At 36.9% G+C, this 19,504-nt stretch overlaps 1 protein-coding gene across 3 annotated transcripts in view; it reads left to right on the forward strand.

The window, feature by feature from the left end:
• LOC126631711 (serine carboxypeptidase-like 45) overlaps nucleotides 1-15,240 on the forward strand; it is a 43,678-nt gene extending 28,438 nt beyond the window's left edge. The window contains exons 1-10 of one of the 3 annotated variants that reach the window (XM_050301838.1): nucleotides 12,509-12,814; nucleotides 13,007-13,105; nucleotides 13,244-13,339; nucleotides 13,442-13,534; nucleotides 13,648-13,718; nucleotides 13,807-14,088; nucleotides 14,174-14,289; nucleotides 14,471-14,569; nucleotides 14,673-14,790; nucleotides 14,883-15,240. In XM_050301838.1, coding sequence (XP_050157795.1) covers nucleotides 12,523-12,814; nucleotides 13,007-13,105; nucleotides 13,244-13,339; nucleotides 13,442-13,534; nucleotides 13,648-13,718; nucleotides 13,807-14,088; nucleotides 14,174-14,289; nucleotides 14,471-14,569; nucleotides 14,673-14,790; nucleotides 14,883-15,041 — 1,425 coding nt within the window. In that variant the 5' untranslated portion in view covers nucleotides 12,509-12,522 and the 3' untranslated portion in view covers nucleotides 15,042-15,240. Of the gene's footprint in view, nucleotides 1-12,508; nucleotides 12,815-13,001; nucleotides 13,106-13,243; nucleotides 13,340-13,441; nucleotides 13,535-13,647; nucleotides 13,719-13,806; nucleotides 14,089-14,173; nucleotides 14,290-14,470; nucleotides 14,570-14,672; nucleotides 14,791-14,882 lie in introns of those variants that run through there. The other 2 variants (XM_050301839.1, XM_050301840.1) reach the window with 2 other exon arrangements.
• The last annotated feature ends 4,264 nt before the right edge of the window (nucleotides 15,241-19,504 follow it).

Genomic DNA, 19,504 nt, shown 5'->3' on the forward strand with positions numbered 1-19,504 from the left:
AATCCGTTGCCACTGGACATTCTGAAGACGTTGTCGTTTGATATGTTTTAGAAGATGTTGAGGTAGATCTGTAGTCACTACAGCCAAGGAACAAGGTGTGGATTTGTTAGCTGAAAAGTGCTTGGGGTGGTTCTAAACTGGTCGGTGTAAGGCTTTTATATGCTTGCTGGAAAAGTTATGCTGCGATGTATTTGTAACAGGTTGAAGCCATTCCATGACAATTTAACAATATTGGTAGTTACTACCAGTGGCGGATCTAGGAATTTATTTTTGGATAGGCGATGTTCAAAAGCTTCCCAAATTTAGCCTAAGTTTCAAAAACGCTCTTCTAATACATTTTTAATGACTAACCTATTGTGAGGTTAAGTTTACACCATCATCTTTAGTGTAAATAATATCGTTTATTAAAAAAAAAAAAAACTCATAAAACGAATATTCGATCATGCATGAGTTCTGAGCTAGCTACAATCAAAACTATAGAAATTTGTCGTACATAATCTGGAGACAGATCGAAAGAGTGCTGCTAATGTCAAACTTCAGCATATATTGATTAGTCAAATTAATTAAGGTACATGACCATAAACCCAGCCTTAGACTATTCAGACCATTCAAACAGAATTGTCTTTGCTTTCATGTAGTGTTTAGTTTTGAGAGTATGAATTTTACACACGGAAAGAAAGAATGTTGCATGTGCTTATAAGTAATTGTATTATTCCTTATTGTCAGTTAGTGTTATGGTGAAACCTCAACTTCCTTCATGATATCAGAACAAGTTGTTCCGCATGTGAAGCCCAATGACTACACTTGCTCCATGTCACCCAATTTGTTTTGTTTACCTGTAAGGTTTGAAAATTTGTTTGAAAATTTGTCATACGTGAATGAGCATGTTAACAATATGAATTCTACATCGGAGAAAGAAGTGACTTTGCATGTGCCTGTTTGATAACTAATTTTAATATTTTGTTTTTAGTTTAATAATTAATCTTAATTAGTCTAAACCAATCGGACTTCGCTTTCCAATGACAATTTTAATTCATTTTTCTTGGCCTTGGACCGGAGAAAATCGGAAGTCTTGAAGTTGAAAAGTATTACCAGTACTAGCTACTAGGAAAGATTCATTCTTATATTAGCAATTGGTTTATGATAGAATTTCAACCTAGTTCACTTACAGGATCCGTTTGATAACATTTCAGTTTTTATTTATGCCAAAAATTGAAAATTCGTTTGGTAACTAATTTAATTTTCAATACTAAAAAAAACAAGTAGAACTAGTTATTAAAAGAGTTCTTTATTCTTTATTTTATTAAACAAAATGAAAATTCAAAGCAAAACGTCTTTATCAAATGTCCCTTTAATAATCAACATGAATTAGTGGAAGCCAAATTGGACTTGGCTTTCCAACAACAATTTTAATTCATTTTTTCTTGGTGACTGGAGAAAATTGCAAGTCTTGAAGTTGAAAAGTATTACCAGTACTAGCTAGTAGCCATCAGGAATGATTTAACAGTAAATTTCTGCATGTATAATTAAAAGCTCAAAACCCACATAGTCTCACTCTAGCTAGTCTTATTTAAGGCTAATACATTATATGGACATGGATATGGAGATACGACATGATACAACGAAGATATATCCAATTTAAAAAAATAAAAACACGATACGACATGAACACAGTGTTGAAAATATACACAAAAAATTAAATATACCTAAAATATTATAAAATAACATTCAAATTTATTACTCAAGTATAAATTTATATTATTAGACCTAAACCTTCAGTTATGTACTTATGTTGGCACATCTACAATTTAGTTATTAAATTAAAAAAAACAAACAAACAATGCCAAAGTCATCCGAGAAAACAAAATTGATGTGCTCAATAATTACAAATAGAAACTAAACAATATTAAACCATCACCGGATGGTCTATTAGTTGGGAATGAATTTCACAAAGTACGTCATGAGTATGATTTTCGGTGCTCGTAAATTACACGATTGTGGTTAGGGAAAGACTAAAATACCTATTTGAGTCTTCCCAACCGTTGAAAAAATAGACTACTGGTATGAAGAACTAAATAATATTATAGCTTACATGAGGCCACAACCACATAAAATATATAGAAAAATTAGGTTCCCATCCCTATTTTCCCTCCTCCATTGATTAAAACATTATTCATTTTCAATTTTTGATCAAGATCCTTAGATTTTAATAAACGGCATTAATTATTCCAATAATAATTTTTTTTTCTTTCTAAATATATTCATTTAGTGTTAGAAACGTTACACTTGATATATTCATATTTATGCCTAAATTTTTTTATCATATATTTTTATTTTTAGTTTGTACCCATTTTTAATTTGCAACCCTTTTTTTAATTTGTACCCATTTTCTTTTTTTAATTTGTACCCATATATTAATTCCTTTTCGTACCCATATTTTTTAAACTTTTATTTGTATTTGTACCCATATTTTTTAATTTATTTGTAACCATTTTTAATTTTGCTAAATGTACCCATGCCAATTATATGTATTTATTTTATATTTTAGAATATATCAATAGTTATTTTAAAAACTATGTTAATTATTATGTGTGTGACATCCCGTCCCAAATTTTAAGTTTTATAAATTTTAAAGTAGTGATTTTATGAAAATGCCCTTAGAGGCAAGAATGTTTGATTTTTGTTGAGCGTTCGTGAGTCCGGATTAAAACGGTATAGTTACGGACGTTAGAAATTTGTTATCTAAAGTTTAGTTATAACTTAAGTAAAACTCCCACCATGTGGGAAGGGTAACGAATGAGAAAAGAAGAAGAATGGGAAAGAATGTGGTACGGGGGAGGAAGTCCCTATCTGATGGGAGGAGGACGAATGAAGGAGAAGGAGAAGAGAGAGGGGACGAATCAGAGGGAGAGACGGGAGGGAAAGGATGGAGGGAGAGGGGTTGACTACCCGGGTTCCCCTCAACCCGTTTCTCCTTTGAAATCGGACCCTGTGAGAATGCATGAAATCCGGTGCTTTCTCCGGTCAAATTCAGGCGAATTTCATCGGGCCAATACATGGGAACTTCTCATTAGTCCTTCTTCTTCAATTTCCTACACAAATTAGACAGGATTTGGCTCTGTTTCGTGGGGTGTGGCGACGACGAATCTGAGGACACCCGACGGCGCTCCGCCGTTTTCTGCTACTCTCCCCGTCAATCCCTACCATCAACCAACTTCCCTTGAGCTCAGGATAAATGACCAATTGTTGGTTGGAGTGTTGGAATTGATTTGAGGATGAATCAAAGCACACCCACAGATAGGGTTTCAGACAGGTTTTAGCAAAATTGGAATCTTTCTAGGCCAAATTAGACTTGGCCACAAGTATAAAGTTCACTCTACTCATTGAGACCTACAATTCTGTAAAATTTGGTAATTTTTAGAAATAGTTGAATTTTCCGGCAAGTAGGGGTGGCCGACCGCCATCCGCGGCGGCGGGTGGCCAGAGGACCGTCGATGCTACTTTTAGGCTAATTTAGATGTCTTGAATTCATTTTTGATATTCGTATAACGTAGGTTGATCGTTTGAACCTAAATTCATTACGATACGTTACTTGGTAAAAATGTGAATCAATGATCCGACCGTTGGATCGTCACCAAACTTGGATACATTATAATACGTAATATTTAAGAATCATAGGAATTTACGGATCGGGAGTCCAACGTACGGATCTTCCCGAATTGGATTTTCAAGTTCGTAAAATAAATATTAACCGCCACTTGGTTTTGGGCAATTGGCGGAGATTCGACTGTTGGATCGTAATGAAATTTTAGTATGTTATTCTAACAGATAATGTGGATCTTTGGAAGTTGCGGATTGGAAATTTGATATGCGGATCTTCTGGATCGAGTTATGCAGGGTTGTAGACCCTACCGTCAATCTTTGATCGACGGTTGAATTGTGGTCAATGGGTCTCAAACTATTTTAGAATGTCCTTGAGGATGTGCTTTATGTGAACGATGTATTCTATTTATAAGAGTTCTGAGATGTGATTCGATAATTGTTTTATGCGCCAATCATTCGGGACAACTCGATGTGCGTGCTAGAGAATCATAGCATGGACTCCAGGTGAGTAGGTCTTTTCCTTTCTATCGTATATATATACACATGATTGATAATTCCACAAATGTTTTTAAATTGAATTATGCATATTACCTACATATAATTACTGTGAATGCTTTGAAGTATTAGTATGAACTACAGATGGCTTGATCCCTGTTTAGGGTACGTAGGCAGTTTAACGAGATGTTAGATGCAACCATACAATAAATAAGAATGAATAATTGAGACAATAGCCTTGTTTGAGGAATTGAGCAATGTGAAGGAGATTGGTGGAAAATGTGAGATTTAACCTTATGTTTTGGTGGTTAAATGTTGGTTATAAATCAATGTGTGAAGAATCGTAACATGAAGTGAAAAATAGTTAGTAATGATAGTTAATTAAACTAGTGTTTAGTTGGGCTTATCATCTATAATTATCTCCAAAGGTAAATAGTTCGGGAGCGGGGCGTTACAGCTTATGCATTTTATGCCATTTGTATATATGTTTATATATTTGGAAATATTATTATATGGTTGAATTTCAGATTTACATCCTGGTATATCCATAGGTATGTTACTTGCACATAATTAAAGGTGAACGCAAGACACACAGGTAAGTTCAGGTGAGTTTATGGTATTGGTTGAAATGATGGAGTTATGGAATGACTACATTTATGTTTTAGGCAACTCCGACCTGGTCATATGGGTTGCCCATGAGTTGTACATGTTATGTTGAGATGCATTGAAAGCTCATAAACATGCACCCCAATGTTAGTGCTCTCTCATGTGGCCAGGGCACAGTCCTTCACGTGATGTTCACCTCCCGCACCTTACGCTCACCTTGGATCCAAGGTAGGTGCATAGTCCTGTCGTACAGACCATTATAGGTGGTTCCGACTCGTAGGTGACCCGCGATTATTCGCACAGTCTTCACGTGATCGTAGCACTTGAGCATATCTATTTACACCCAGTCTTGTCGTACAGACCATTATAGATGGTTCCGACTCGTGTGCAGGTGTATTGTCGTACATGTCACTTTAGGTACAGGTCACTTTAGGTAACTCCAGCTAGTTTGAGTTATGAGCTATAGATTCAGTCGTACAGGTCATTATAGGTGACTCCGACTTATGTGCTAGCATTGATTGATGAGATATGGATAAGTCGTACAGGTCACTATAGGTGACTCCGACTTATGTGCTAGCGTTGATTGATGAGATATAGATTTAGTCGTACAGGTCACTATAGGTGACTCCGACTTATGTGCTAGCATTGATTGATGAGATATGGATAAGTCATATGGGTCATTATAGGTGACTCCGACTTATGTGATTATAGGTGACTCCGACTTATGTGCTAGCATTGATTGATGAGATATGGATAAGTCGTACGGGTCACTATAGGTGACTTCGACTTATGTGCTAGCATTGATTTATAGGTGACTTCGACTTATGTGCTAGCATTGATTGATGAGATATGGATAAGTCGTACAGGTCACTATAGGTGACTCCGACTTATGTGCTAGCATTGATTGTTGAGATATGGGTGTGGTCGTACAGGTCACATTAGGTGACTCCGACTTGTGTGATAATATGGATCATTGAGCATATGTTTATTCATATTATTGATGAGATGCGGTGTCATCGTATATTTATGGAATTACTGTTGATATATTTTTGATTCCACATTAGTACGTGATATTGATTTTCTGGAAATTATACAGGTGTTGCATTGAGGGGTTATAAAGTTTAGAAGATCTTTATTAAAACTTTGTTGTCAGGCCACTCACGTTTTCTGTTTTCCGCCTCTCCAGGTTTTAGTAGCTGAACTTCCGTATCGATGAGGATAATATGCATATTCCAAAATAAGTGACTTCCATTGATGGTATAATTCTTATCTTACTCTACTGTACTTTACCTATGCTCTGTAATCACGTGTGAAACGGGTTCATTCCCGCTTACAACGCACTCATAATTAGGCACATTTAAGGTTTAAATTTATTCACTTTTTTTCCTCATCATTACACTTCATGGCTTCGTCACATTTCGGGTGTCGGCCAGCACAGCTCGATTCGAAGTCCTACTAGACTTTCCGGGTCGGGGTGTGTCAATGTGGGTACATTATTATTATTTTTTGCTATACTTTTTGTGAAGAACAATATTATTATAAAATTGATTTTTAACTATTTATTATATTTTTTTTTTAAAAAAAATATTTGAATTTGTTTAGATTCCATAATTTGTGGGACATTAAATGCATAAATTCATGAGTTAAATCTCTTAAATGATGCTAAGAACATTGATCAAAATATTTAAACAAACAAGGTTTCAATCTAACAATTAAGTTGATTAGGGACCGGAACCAAAATGACCCTATTATAATTTATACTAGCATATGGGCACACACAAAGTGTGTGAGAAATTTTTTTTATTTTTGTTTTTGAAATAGAAGGAGAGAGGAAGAGAGTGATAGAGAATGTAAGAGTGAGAATTTTTTTTTTTTTTAATTAGAGATATGTTAGGATTACATGTAGGTGAGACTTTGAAAAAAAAAAAGCAAAATTTGGTTGTGTGAATTTACATTTATGCCCCATATTTCTTATTCATGTTCTGTTTTAATTAGAGGGTTAAACTGGTAATTTCATAGAATTTTGGTTGATAATAAGTGTTTTATTAATTAGTAGAGATTATGCTAACAAATTAAGTGAGAGAAAAGCAAAAAAATGGAGAAAAAAGAAAAGAAAAAAAGGCTGGCTCACCACCAAGGGTGACTTAGTAGTTGTGATGAATTTCAGGCCCATATTTTACAAGATTCATTCAAAGTTCTATTCTTGACTCTATGACACGTAGGTGGCTAGGAAGGCTGACACCCTTGCGAAGCTCATTGCCTGGTTGGTGATACGAAGGTAAGTTCCTTCATCACCTAGTTGGTGGGAAGAATGGTGAGTTGCTGATGCAAAACTGTTTATTAATAGTACTAGTTGTACTCTTCATCGCCTAGTTGGTGATACGAAGGTGAGTTCCTTCATCACCTAGTTGGTGATAAGAGTGGAAAGTTGTCGAATGATATTAGAGTACAAGTTGTACCTTTTATCACCTGGTTGGTGATACGAATGTGATTTCCTTCATCACCTGGTTGGTGAGAATAAGAGCAAGGTGCCAAGGCACATTATAGCAAGTGCTGAATGACAAAAAGTATGTTGACACCCTTTCAAAGCTCAGTTGGCTTATGTATGAATGTGTTGAAATGTATGATGTTTATGTTGATTAACATGAGTGATGCTTATGAATGTTTTGCTATACATGAAGGAATCCATGATTTCGATATGTGAACCATGTTGGTTGTAATACTTAGTTTCACTTACTTTGTGTCAAAGTACGCATGTTGAAGCTTTGAGTTAGAGTATAAAGGTAGGTCAGCGTAGACCAAATGTTCCAGTGTTAGGAATGTAAAAAACTTAAGCGAAGTTGTCTGACTTTCCTTTTTTTAAATATTTGCCGAATGGCTTGTGTTACCAAAGATCTCAAACGGTTGAGGGTCAAAACATTTGTAAAGTGTATGCCTTCTTATAATAGCATTTCCTTCAGCACCTAGTCCTCCCATTTTGAAAGAGCGAGCCTTGACCCCAAGGTACGTTCACTCTTAATTGTCTTGATACGAACCTTTATCCCTCTTGTTGTAATGAGCTTGCTGAGAGTAAAAATCTTCCCTCTTACCATAGTCTGAAATATCGATAATATCGACGAAATATCGAGGATATTTCGATTTTTTCGAATCACGGATATTTCGGAACATATCCATGTACATATCATACAAATATCGACAATATCGACGATAATATTGGAAAATATCGAATATCGGTGTAATATCGCTAAAATATCGAAAATATCGATGTAAAGGAAGGAAAAAAAAAAGAAAAAGAAGAAAAAAATGGAAAAAAAAAAACACAAAGGGAATTTGAACCCCTCCCATTTTACTCTTCCAACACCTTAACCACGATATATCACTTATGTTTTAGTGATAATATGCTAAAATATTTATATTTATATGAGTGGCATGTTAACAATTACATGCAAAACTATTTTGGGGATTTATCATTTGATGAATACTCTTCACAATAAACTTACTCTACACATAGAGATGATGAAGATAGTGAAAATTTTGAACCTCATAGGAACTTTATGTGGTACTAAATCACTCATGTATCTTACCATGCAATGTATAAAGTGTAAAATATTGTAGTAAATCATTATATATAAATGCTTATAGTGTGTTTAATCTTTTTTTCATTAATTATTACATATTTTCTACACTCACAGTGTTTGCCAACTAGCTTTATAATCAACTTAAATCAGTTAAATCCATCATGTAATGCATTTCCTTCTAATTTTTTTGATAAACTAATAGATAATTGACTAAATAAACATTCTCCAAAGTTTCAATAAAAATTTCCAAGTTTTCTTACAATTTCCGTGGTTTTTATTCAATTTTTATCGATATCGATAATATCCCGATATTTCCATCAAAATTTCCCTGTTTTTGGACTACCGATATTTCTGATATCATCGATATTTTATACCATGCCTCTTACCAAGAGACGAATACGTTTGGTGACTTAGTGAGTAGCTAAGTGAGGCAGAAAATGGTGCAATGCGTGTCTGAATGGCCAAAACCTCCTAACTTGGTAGAACTTGACTTCCACTCCCCACTTGTTGATATGAGTTAACCATAAGAGTGTTCCTTTGGTTTGTCATTGCCTCAGCAAAGGCATGATTGTAAGCTTGCATCATCATCTCAGAGTAAGTCTTCCAAGTGTTAGCATTGATCATGTACTTGAAGAAACATCCATGCATGCCTACCGTGAAGGCCCTGAGTGCTGTTTTGTTATCTACCTCAGCGCAACGAAAGTACTCATAACTGAAGCGACCGACATATTCACGCAATGACTCGTTTGATTTCTGACGAATGGTGTATAGCTCATCAGTGAAGTGTAAGGGATCAGCTTGGAAAATGTGTTGAGCCACGAAGAGTCTCTTTAGTTCAGCGAAGAAATCCATAATATTAGGTTAAAGACGACAATACCAATTAAGAGCTCAACCAGAGAGAGTTGAGGGGAATATGAGACATCGTTCCTCATCATTGTGTCTTCGATATGCCATGGTAGATTCAAAGAGGTGGATATGCTCAATTGGATCTTCCCTCCCAGTATAAGATTGCAAGCCAAGCTTCTGTTTTGTTTCTCCTTATAGAGGGGTGCCAAATATTCTCCTTGTCAGAAGGTCGGGCCTTGGTTAATCCCAGCCAGAGGTTTGGGCATGACATTCGACCTTTAGCCTGTTCACTTCTTCGAGGAGATGCATGATAAAAGGGTCACAAGTAGAGTCAGGCACCATTAGAACTTTCATTCATAAGTTTCCCTCATCCTTTGGAAATATGGGAGTTTGGTCAAAGGCATGTGTCTTTTCCTTAGATTCACCGTATTGGCTTCCAGGACGTGCCATTTGGAAGTCCCCTGAGTCTCTTACACCTTCATGTCCCTCTAAGGCATGTTGTTCCTTTCTTGGATTGAGTGTTGGCATACGTTGTGGTAGAGGACCGAGCCCTTCAATGACTTTTGGGTCTTTGATCCTTGAGCCTATGTGGATAGAATTTTCTCAATGCTATCTCAGGAAGTCTCGACAGTCAAGGTAAATGACTCTTGATCCTTACATTCCCTCTGTAAGGAGGTGCCTCCCTTCACTTTTCATGCTTTGGGTTGAAACAGCTGGGTTGAGAGAAGTCTCATGTTGATCAACATATTGATGAGTAGCTTGCTCCTCATCAGGAATATCCATGTTGAAGACTGGTGACCCCCCCTCCCCCCGGTGTTGAGGGGCACCCAGGTGATGGTTGATGTCTACAGAGGTAATGCGCTCGTGTGATTGAGTATGCCTATCCTCATGGAGCATCTCGAAAACCTTATCATACTGCTCTTGGAGGATCTCATTATTCATTGCTATATTATTGTTCTGAGCCTCCAGCTCTTCGACTTTAGCTTGAAGAACAAAGTTCTTTCGTTCATTTCTTCGCTGCCTTACACTAGGCACAAGGGGAGTGTCGTTCTATGTGATGTGGCTTCCTTTGCTCCCCTTGTTGGAGATGGATGCTTGATCGAATGAGAGCGTACGGACGATGGAAACCAGCTTGATAAAGTTGGAGAGAGTATGAATAAATGTCTTCTTCCCACAGACAGCGCCAAATGTTGATGCAAAAAATTAATGAAGACTTTGGAACAATGTAAAGTGTCAAGTTTGTGACCTTCGTTCAGTTGCTCCGGTCACCTAGTGAGGATAATATGTAAGAAGATAAAGATAAGGAAGCAAACATAAGATGTACGTGGTTCACCCTAAGTCTGGTTACATCCACGAAGTAGATGAGTTCTCATTAATTGTGAAAGGTTTACACATACATAAGTTTAAGCATAGTTATCATCAATGGGTTCTAATGACTAGTTTAAGTACAATAATGACATTAGGGATTAATTGTAGGAGAATTGTCTTCTTTCATAGTTGAGGAGAGTCTCTAGCTTTTGTCCGAGGTCGATATGGGACTCTGTGAGCTTTATTCTGACGTTGACATATGTCGTACTGTGATTGGCCTCCTGGTTGGTGGGAAACTCTTGTGCTTTCGTAGGGGTGTCTCAGCATGAACCCCTCAGTGGGTCCTTGAAGGTATGACGTTGACCAGTGCTTGGTAGTTTCGGGATTGGTCAAGTATGGTACAAACAACTACATTTGAAACCCTATAAGAATATTCTTCTTGCTCATCCTTATCTATGCACAACTGTCCAAGCCTTGCTATCAATGAACCGTTGAGGTGATGCTAAATGAGTGATGGGTGTTTTGATCAATTGAACATGTGTCTTGGCAAGGTATAGCACCATGGGCTTTGTTCACTGGACTATGGTTAATATTCCCCCTCAAGCTAAGCTGCGGAGATTGAGCAGTTAGCTTGGAACTAAGCAGCTTGAAACGAGCTTTGGGCAAGCTTTTCGAAATTTTAAACTACAAGTTGAGGAAAAGAATCATCTTTGTATATGGTTTGAATTGATTACAAGATATGTTGCTATCCTGGAAGACCTAAAGCTCAAAAACATAAAGAGTAAAACAATAGTATTTATATACATGACTACATTTGAAATCCTATAAGAATATTCTTCTTGCTCATCCTTATCTCTGCACAGTTATCCAAGCCTTGCTGTCAATGTACCATTGAGATGATGCTAGATGAGTGATGGGTATTTTGATCAATTGAACAAGTAGCACCATGGGCTTTGTTCACTAGACTATGGTTAATATTGCGAACAACACGACACCAAGTCAATCTATTTTGTAAAACATGTGTATCACATTTTTCTTGTCATTTTCTTTGACATTGTAAATTTTAAATAAAAAAACAGAGTGGGAGAAACAGGAGCCAAATTCTTATTTATTTATTGATTCATGAAATGACACACAATATTTACTTCCACAATACGTCAAAAAATGTGAGTGTAATACTAATATATTGAACCATACAAAAATCACACTCCTTCGTTAGGGCGAAAAGTTGAAATATAATATCAGTTTATGGCATTCATAACTTCAATATACAAACTCGTGAGTGGGGTACCAACATATTAAACTCACACTAGTGTAGTAGTCAGAGTCTTGGGATCCCCCTTTTTTTTTCAAAAAATGGAGATTGGTTGTATGGCCCACACCACATTGAACTTCAATGGTCCGAACTATCTATTTTTCAAGTTGTACCTTACAGATCATCCTTTCAATTTGAGGCATCCAATTGAGTTCAAAGAAATTGACAAACACTGTGTTCTAAAAAACATTGAAACTTTATCGTGACAAATTGACAATTGAATAGGCAAATGGTGTAGCAGTATTGTTATATGCATCAAACATTGTGTTCTAAGAAAAATTGAAATTTCAGCATGACAATTAAATGGACAAACTGTCACGGATTGAATTGTTTCAAGGATGATTTATGAATCAATACTTACAAAATAGTCAATTTGGATCGTTGAAATTCGAAGCGGAGTGGGTTCCATAGGGCCACAACTAATCCCCATTTTCTGAAGAAAAAAAAAATGGAAATCCGTTCCCTACCTAGTGTAGCAGTATTGTGATATGCATCAAACTCAAGACATCCGATCCCTATATATATGCATAACACTTGCTTAGAATCTCAAAGTAGAATACCTTTCTTGCAAGAGCAAGTTGTACTCATGAACATTTATGAACTGGTATCGTAACAGGTTGTCCCGCCTAACCCACGTCAGAACAATACAATACGTTGAATACGTGAGCTCTTGGACAATTTGTCTTACACAACTTAGCCAGCTTGGTACCAGACAAAATCGAGATAAGATCTTTATATACTTTTACCATCCCACACCACAATTCATAATTGATGATCTCTCTCTCTCTCTCTCTCTCTCTCTCTCTCATGATGCAGCCTCAACGAGGGAGTATCGTCGTCGTCGCCGCAGTCTTTGCAACTGTCATCCAAGCGTTTTCCACGGAAAACTCCCTCCAAGAAGCTGATAAAATCACAAGGTTGCCTGGTCAGCCACAAGTCAACTTCCAGCAATATGCAGGATATGTAACTGTGGATGAAAAGCAAGGGAGATCACTTTTTTACTACTTTGTTGAAGCACAAACTGATCCTGCTTCAAAGCCTCTTGTTCTTTGGCTCAATGGAGGTGAGCTTCCATCCAAATCCATTTTCAAATATAATCTCTACCGGAAAAATTTCATGCGTTATTTGTTTTTGCTCTTACTGCTTCAGCCAACTTAGCGAGGCCTATATTTGTAACATTTTATACATTAATGAATGCGTGTTGCGTAGTACAATTACGAACCAAAAAACTGAGCTTTGTGAGTTTAAAGTGAAGGTCCTGGTTGTTCATCTGTTGGAGGAGCTTTCATCGCGCACGGACCTTTTCTACCAAGCGGAGACATTTTACTCAAGAACGATTTTAGTTGGAATAGAGGTAATTAATCCATTAAATTATAGTTTTAAGTGATCACAATTATGTCACATTCGTTCTTAATTAGATTCTGCTCCCGATTATTCTCGTAACATTGATACTAATTACGATGGATTTTCTCCTGTTATATAATATTTGCAGAAGCAAATATGCTATTCTTGGAGTCACCTGCAGGAGTAGGCTTCTCCTACTCAGAAAACAAATCATTCTATGGCTTCGTGAACGACGATATCACAGGTTTTTGCTTCATATGACCTCAATCCTCATCAACCAACAAAATATAACCCGAAAATAGTAAACATGTACATTCTGATCATGTTCCGATTCTCTTCTTTTTAGCACGAGATAATTTTGAGTTCCTTCGGCGCTGGTTCCACAAATTCCCTGAGTATAAAAATAGGGATTTGTTTATCACAGGACAGAGCTATGCAGGTAACATTATTTACTTGTAAAACCATCATTTCTATCACTAATGACCAATTAGAAAACTCGGAAGGTACAAACTTACGACGTGCTTCTAAAAAATTCCATTTTTTCACTGCCAGGCCACTATGTTCCACAGCTTGCACAACTCATTATCCAATCAAAACTGAAGTTCAATCTGAAAGCAGTAGCAGTAAGCAAACGAGAATCGAAAAAGTGAGGTGACTTTGGAGTTGATGTTTTCGACTAAGATGTCATGCTTGAGCTGTTTTTGCTTGCAGATTGGCAATCCTCTTTTGGAATTCAATACTGATGCCAACTCACCAGCAGAGTACTGGTGGTCTCATGGATTAATATCAGATGCGACCTTCGAAAATTTGACTTCAGTCTGCAACTATTCTGAAATTTTTAGACAGGAGGCAATTCATGGTGGTCCACTTAGCCCTGCTTGTGATGCAGTAGCGAACCAATTTGAAAGAGAAGTCCCTGCACATTTGATCAACCAATATGACGTTACTCTCGATGTCTGTTTATCATCCGTCGAAGCTCAATCTTTCCAACTGGTAAGCCTTGGTATTTTCTCCTTTCATTTCTTTCGAATTCTCCACGTTAATATACAAACTTCCAACTCACCGATCACATCTGCAGCGAAAAACAGTGAAGATAAATGTCTGTATCGGTGATGAAACAGTTACATACTTCAACCGACCTGATGTACAGGAGGCGCTTCATGCCCGAGTCACAAATTGGACAATTTGCAGCAAGTAATCATCTCATCTCATTTGAATCACTGGTGCACATAAGCGTAGTAGGTTCCGAAGATGAATCAAAACATGAAAAGAATTCCAATTATATTCCAAACTATTTAAAGATCGAAGAAATGTTCCATGTGCAGCAATTCTTTTTTGTTTACTGTGCTTTTAAATTGATTATCCTCTTTTACAGCGTAGGTGTCCTTGAGTATGACATGAAAGACCATGAAATTCCGATGCTTCCAGTTTTAGGTGACCTTGTCAAGTCTGGAATTCGGGTTTTGATTTACAGGTGATGAGTCTCACCATTGTACAAGTCAAAACTCTTGCCATCTTCAATAATCTTAGTCTTTTAGAAATTGTCCTTAAAAGTTTATCTTACATGTTTTCCACAGTGGAGATCAAGATTCTATTATTCCACTAACGAGTACACGGACACTGGTGAACGGATTGGCAAAAGACTTGGGGCTACAAACGAATGTGCCTTACAGAGTCTGGGTTCAAGAAAAACAGGTCAGTTCGTGAATATAATATCAGTGGAAAATTCGGACTATCTACTTGTGGTCTTAGCAGTTTTTATCCTTTATAAATTTTTAACTTTTCAGGTTGCTGGATGGACACAAGTATACAGTGACGCTTTATCTTACGCTACCATAAGAGGAGCTGGCCATGAAGCTCCAATTTCGCAGCCAGAGAGATCACTACTTCTGTTTACCTCATTTCTGAGAGGAAAGCCACTGCCAAAAGCCTTGAGTACTAACTGATCAAATTGCAGAAATCAAGAAGAAACATATATATTGTTGTAAATAAGTGGGTATGTATGCCCACATGCATACAGTAAACTTTTCAAATGCTTAATAGTGTAATTTGTTTGCTTTCAAAGTAGTTACTCTATAAATAGAGCATTACGAGTGTTCAAAAGATAAGAGCAAGAAAGAAAGAAAAGTTAGAATATTTTCAGTATCCTCCTATTTCTCTCTTATCTGCAATCATTTTGTATTAGTGTAATATTTTGCAAGAACCTCGCTCTTGTCCTTAGCAAAGGTTATTTCTCTAACTTTTGCCTATTTATAACACGTTATCAGCACAACTCTCTAACCATTTCTGATTTCTCTTCGCCGAAAGAAAAATGTTTCCTCCAAGGATTTTATTGTTCTTCTAGATATACCCTCGCGAAGAATTAATCGAATGTTTATTTATCTTTGTTGCGATCAAAGATGTTGTGGTATCATCGTCCATCTTGGACTGCAAATTTAATTTTACTGCAAATTTTAGGTGGAGCGGTATAATCGCCCACCCTACCATGCATATTTAAATTTTCCTGCTATTTAATTTTATTGCAATTTTAGGTGGTGTGGTATAATCACCCACCCTGCTCTGCATATTTAAATTTTTCTGCTGCTTGAGTGGTGCGGAATAATTGTCCATCCTATGTTATTTCGATGAGAATGGTGCGGTACAATCACCCTCATCATTCATCATGTAAATCTCGAGCCTAAAGTTTCGAGTGCTTATCATTTTGGCCTGAATATCAAAATGAAAATTTTGTAAGAACCAGAAGTTCTAACAATATATTCCTTCATAATACATATTATTGCAAGTTCTTACACACCTCATTTTTCTTCAGAAAAGAAAATGGCGAACTTGGCAAAGCTTGATTTTTTTGCCCTAGATATTACTGGAAAGAACTACCTTACCTAGGTAATGGATGCCAAGATCCATCTGGAGGTAGGAAATCTTGGGGAAACCATTAAGGAGGATAACAGTGCATCTTCTCAAGATCGGGTGAAGGCCATGATCTTTATCCATCACCACCTTGATGAGGGACTAAAGAGTGAGTACCTCACGGTTGAAGATCCATTAACCCTCTGGAAGGCATTGAAAAATAGATATAATCACCAGAAAACGGTGATTCTTCCAAGGGTTCGTTATGAGTGGACTCACCTAAGGATCTAGGATTTCAAAACGGTGGTTGAATATACTTCTGCAATGTTCAGAATTAGCTCCCAATTGAAGCTCTGTGGAGAAACAATCACTGAGGAAGATATGCTGGAAAAGACTTTCAGCACCTTTCATGCCTCCAATGTGCTCCTGCAGCAGTAATATAGAGAAAGAGGCTTTACTAAGTACAACCAGTTGATATCTGTACTCCTTGTAGTCGAGCAAAACAATGAGCTTTTGATGAAAAATCATCAGTCTCGACCTACTGAATCAGCACCATTCCCAGAAGTGAATGTTGTTTCCTTTGAAGGGAATACCAAATCCTCTCGTGGTAATAATTACAAACGAGGACGTGGCCACAAGTGAGGCCGGTGGAACGGGAAAGGTAAGAACCATGGTATCCAGTTTCACAACCAGGTTCCAAGGTATAATCCAGGCCTGAGATTTAAGATTGCAAATCGCTAGAAAGGCAAAGCTCATATGAACACTCCTAGAAATCTTGAAGGAGTTTGCCATAGGTGTGATGACAATGGGCATTAGGCGCGTACCTGTCGCACCCCAAAACATCTAGTGGATCTGTATCAAGCCTTCCTCAAGGATAAGGGTGTCGAGACCAATTTCCTTGACCAGGCTAAACCGATGGATATAACTGATACAATGTTCGATTTATCAGGGGAATTGAACACAACCCACCTGGATGTTTCGAACTTCATTATTGAAAGAGGGAATGAAGTGTATGGGTCCGAGTGAATCATTTATGTTTGATGTACTCTTGTTATTTGTACTTGTGATTTAATGCTCACATTTTCAATTCAATAAAAGTAGTATTCCAATATGAATAAACTGCTTTTAACTGTAATTTCCTTACTTAGAGAGCATGGATAAAAATTATAGTTATTCTCAAAACAAGAGCAATGACAAAGATTTTTGTCTTGCAGACAGCGCAACCACGTATACAATACTTCGAGATCGAAAGTATTTCTCGAACTTGATACTTGAAAAAGTAAAGGTAACAACAATATCAAGGAAATCAGATGTAATTGAAGGCTCAGGAAAAGCCTAGATCATGTTACCAAATGGAACAATATTGTCCATACAAAATGCGTTGTACGCTACTCGATCCACTCGAAATTTGTTGAGTTTTAAAGACATACGTCTAAATGGATACCACATTGAAACGAAAAGTGCAGAAAATGTGGAATATCTATGCATTACCTACAATGATACCCAGAAGCGTATATTGGAGAAGTTGCGTGATTTATCGAGTGGATTGTATTATACATACATAAAGACAATTGAGGCATATACTGTCATGAACCAGAAGTTCATGGATTCAAAAATTTACATGCTTTGGCATGACCGTCTGGATCATCCAGGATCCACCATGATGCGTAGGATCATTACCCAGTCTATGGACATCCATTATTGAGCAGACATATTGTTGTCTCAAATGATAACCCTTGCAAGGCTTATTCGCAAGGGAAGTTGGTAACTAGACCATCATAACTAAAGGTTGATGCTGAATCCCCATCATTTTTGCAAAGAATTTAAGAGGATATTTGTGGACCTATTCAACCACCTTGTGGACCATTTCGATATTTTATGGTTTTGGTTGATGCATATACCCGATGGTCACATGTTTGCCTATTGTCTACTCGAAATGTAGCTTTTGCAAGACTTCTTGCTCAAATAATTAAGTTGTGAGCACAGTTCCCAAATCACTCCATTAAGTCAATCCCACTTGATAACGCTAATGAATTTACGTCTCAAACCTTTGATGATTATTGCATGGCACTGGGCATTGATGTTGAACATCCTATTCCTCATGTCCATATTCAAAATGGTTTAGTAAAGGCATTGCATCATTGGTTCGATTGAGACCCATAGCCAACCACCAATACTCATCAATACAACTCGTGTTTGGGCATCAGCCAAACATTTCACATTTACGAGTTTTTGGTTGTTCTGTTTATGTGCATGTTGCACCGCTACAACGCACTAAAATGAGACCTCAACGCAGACTGGGAATTTATGTGGGTTTTGATTCACCATCTATCATTAGATATTTGAAACCTTTGACAGGTGATATATTTACAGCTCGTTTTGCGGATTATCATTTTGATGAGACAGTCTTCCGGTCATTAGGGCGAGAAAAGACCTTTCCAGAAGAACAGCAAAAGCTGACATGAGTTGTTCCCACCTTATCTCATTTTGATCCTCGAAGCATTCAATGTGAAAATGAAGTGAAAATGATCATTCACCTTCAAAGTATTGCTAATCAAATGCCATATGCATTTAAAGATGCTTCGAAACTGACAAAGTCACATATACCAGCTACAAATGCACCTGCAAGAATTGATGTCCATATTGGACAAAATAAAGTGGCAGCGAGTGATTCATCTAGTGCACGTCTGAAGCGTGGTAAACTCCCAGGTTCAAAAGATTCAGCCCTTCGAAAGAGAAAAATGAGGGCACAGTTGAACCCAAATGGAATCATTCAAGAAAAGAAAATAAATGAAAAATCCACAATTCATGATTCTGAAAAGAAAATGTCATTGATGAGACACATGTCCCTGAAGAGACAGAAGTACATGAAAGCAAAGAAATATCCATAAATTATGCATGTACTAATGAATTGTGGGATCGAAATGAAATAATCATCGACGACATGTTCGCATTTGCAGTAGGCACTGAAATTATATTAAGCGATGACATTGAGCTCCACTCTGTTAATGAATGCAAACAGAGACAAGATTGGCCTAAGTGGAAAGATGCAATCCAGGCATAATTAAATTCCTTAGAAAGGCGAAGTGTTTTTGGATCGGTAGTCCAAACCCCGCCTTGTGTAAACCCCGTAGGTTATAAATGGGTATTCACAAGGAAACACAACGAGAAAAACGAGATTGCAAGATATAAAGCACGACTCGTTGCACAAGGTTTTTCACAAAGGCCTGGAATTGATTATGAAGAGTAGGGGTGGGTTCGGTTTAAATCGGTTCGGTTTTTTGTCAAAACCGAAACCAAACCGAAATTTCGGTTCGGTTCGGTTCGGTTCATTTTTTTTTCGGTTTTTTTCGGTTCGGTTTTTTTTCGGTTCGGTTTCGGTTTTTTTTTTTTTTTTCTTTCAAAAAATGAAAAACATTGAAATTTTAAATTTTAACATATCCAACACAATCATAACATAAGCATTCTAACTATAATCAAAGACAATGAAAATAAACATTTAAAGTTGAACTAAAATCATCAATCAAGTCTTCCAAAGTCCAAACTAACAACCTCACAACAC

The sequence above is a fragment of the Malus sylvestris genome, chromosome 8 (assembly GCF_916048215.2).
Source record: "Malus sylvestris chromosome 8, drMalSylv7.2, whole genome shotgun sequence".
Classification (NCBI taxonomy): domain Eukaryota; kingdom Viridiplantae; phylum Streptophyta; class Magnoliopsida; order Rosales; family Rosaceae; genus Malus; species Malus sylvestris.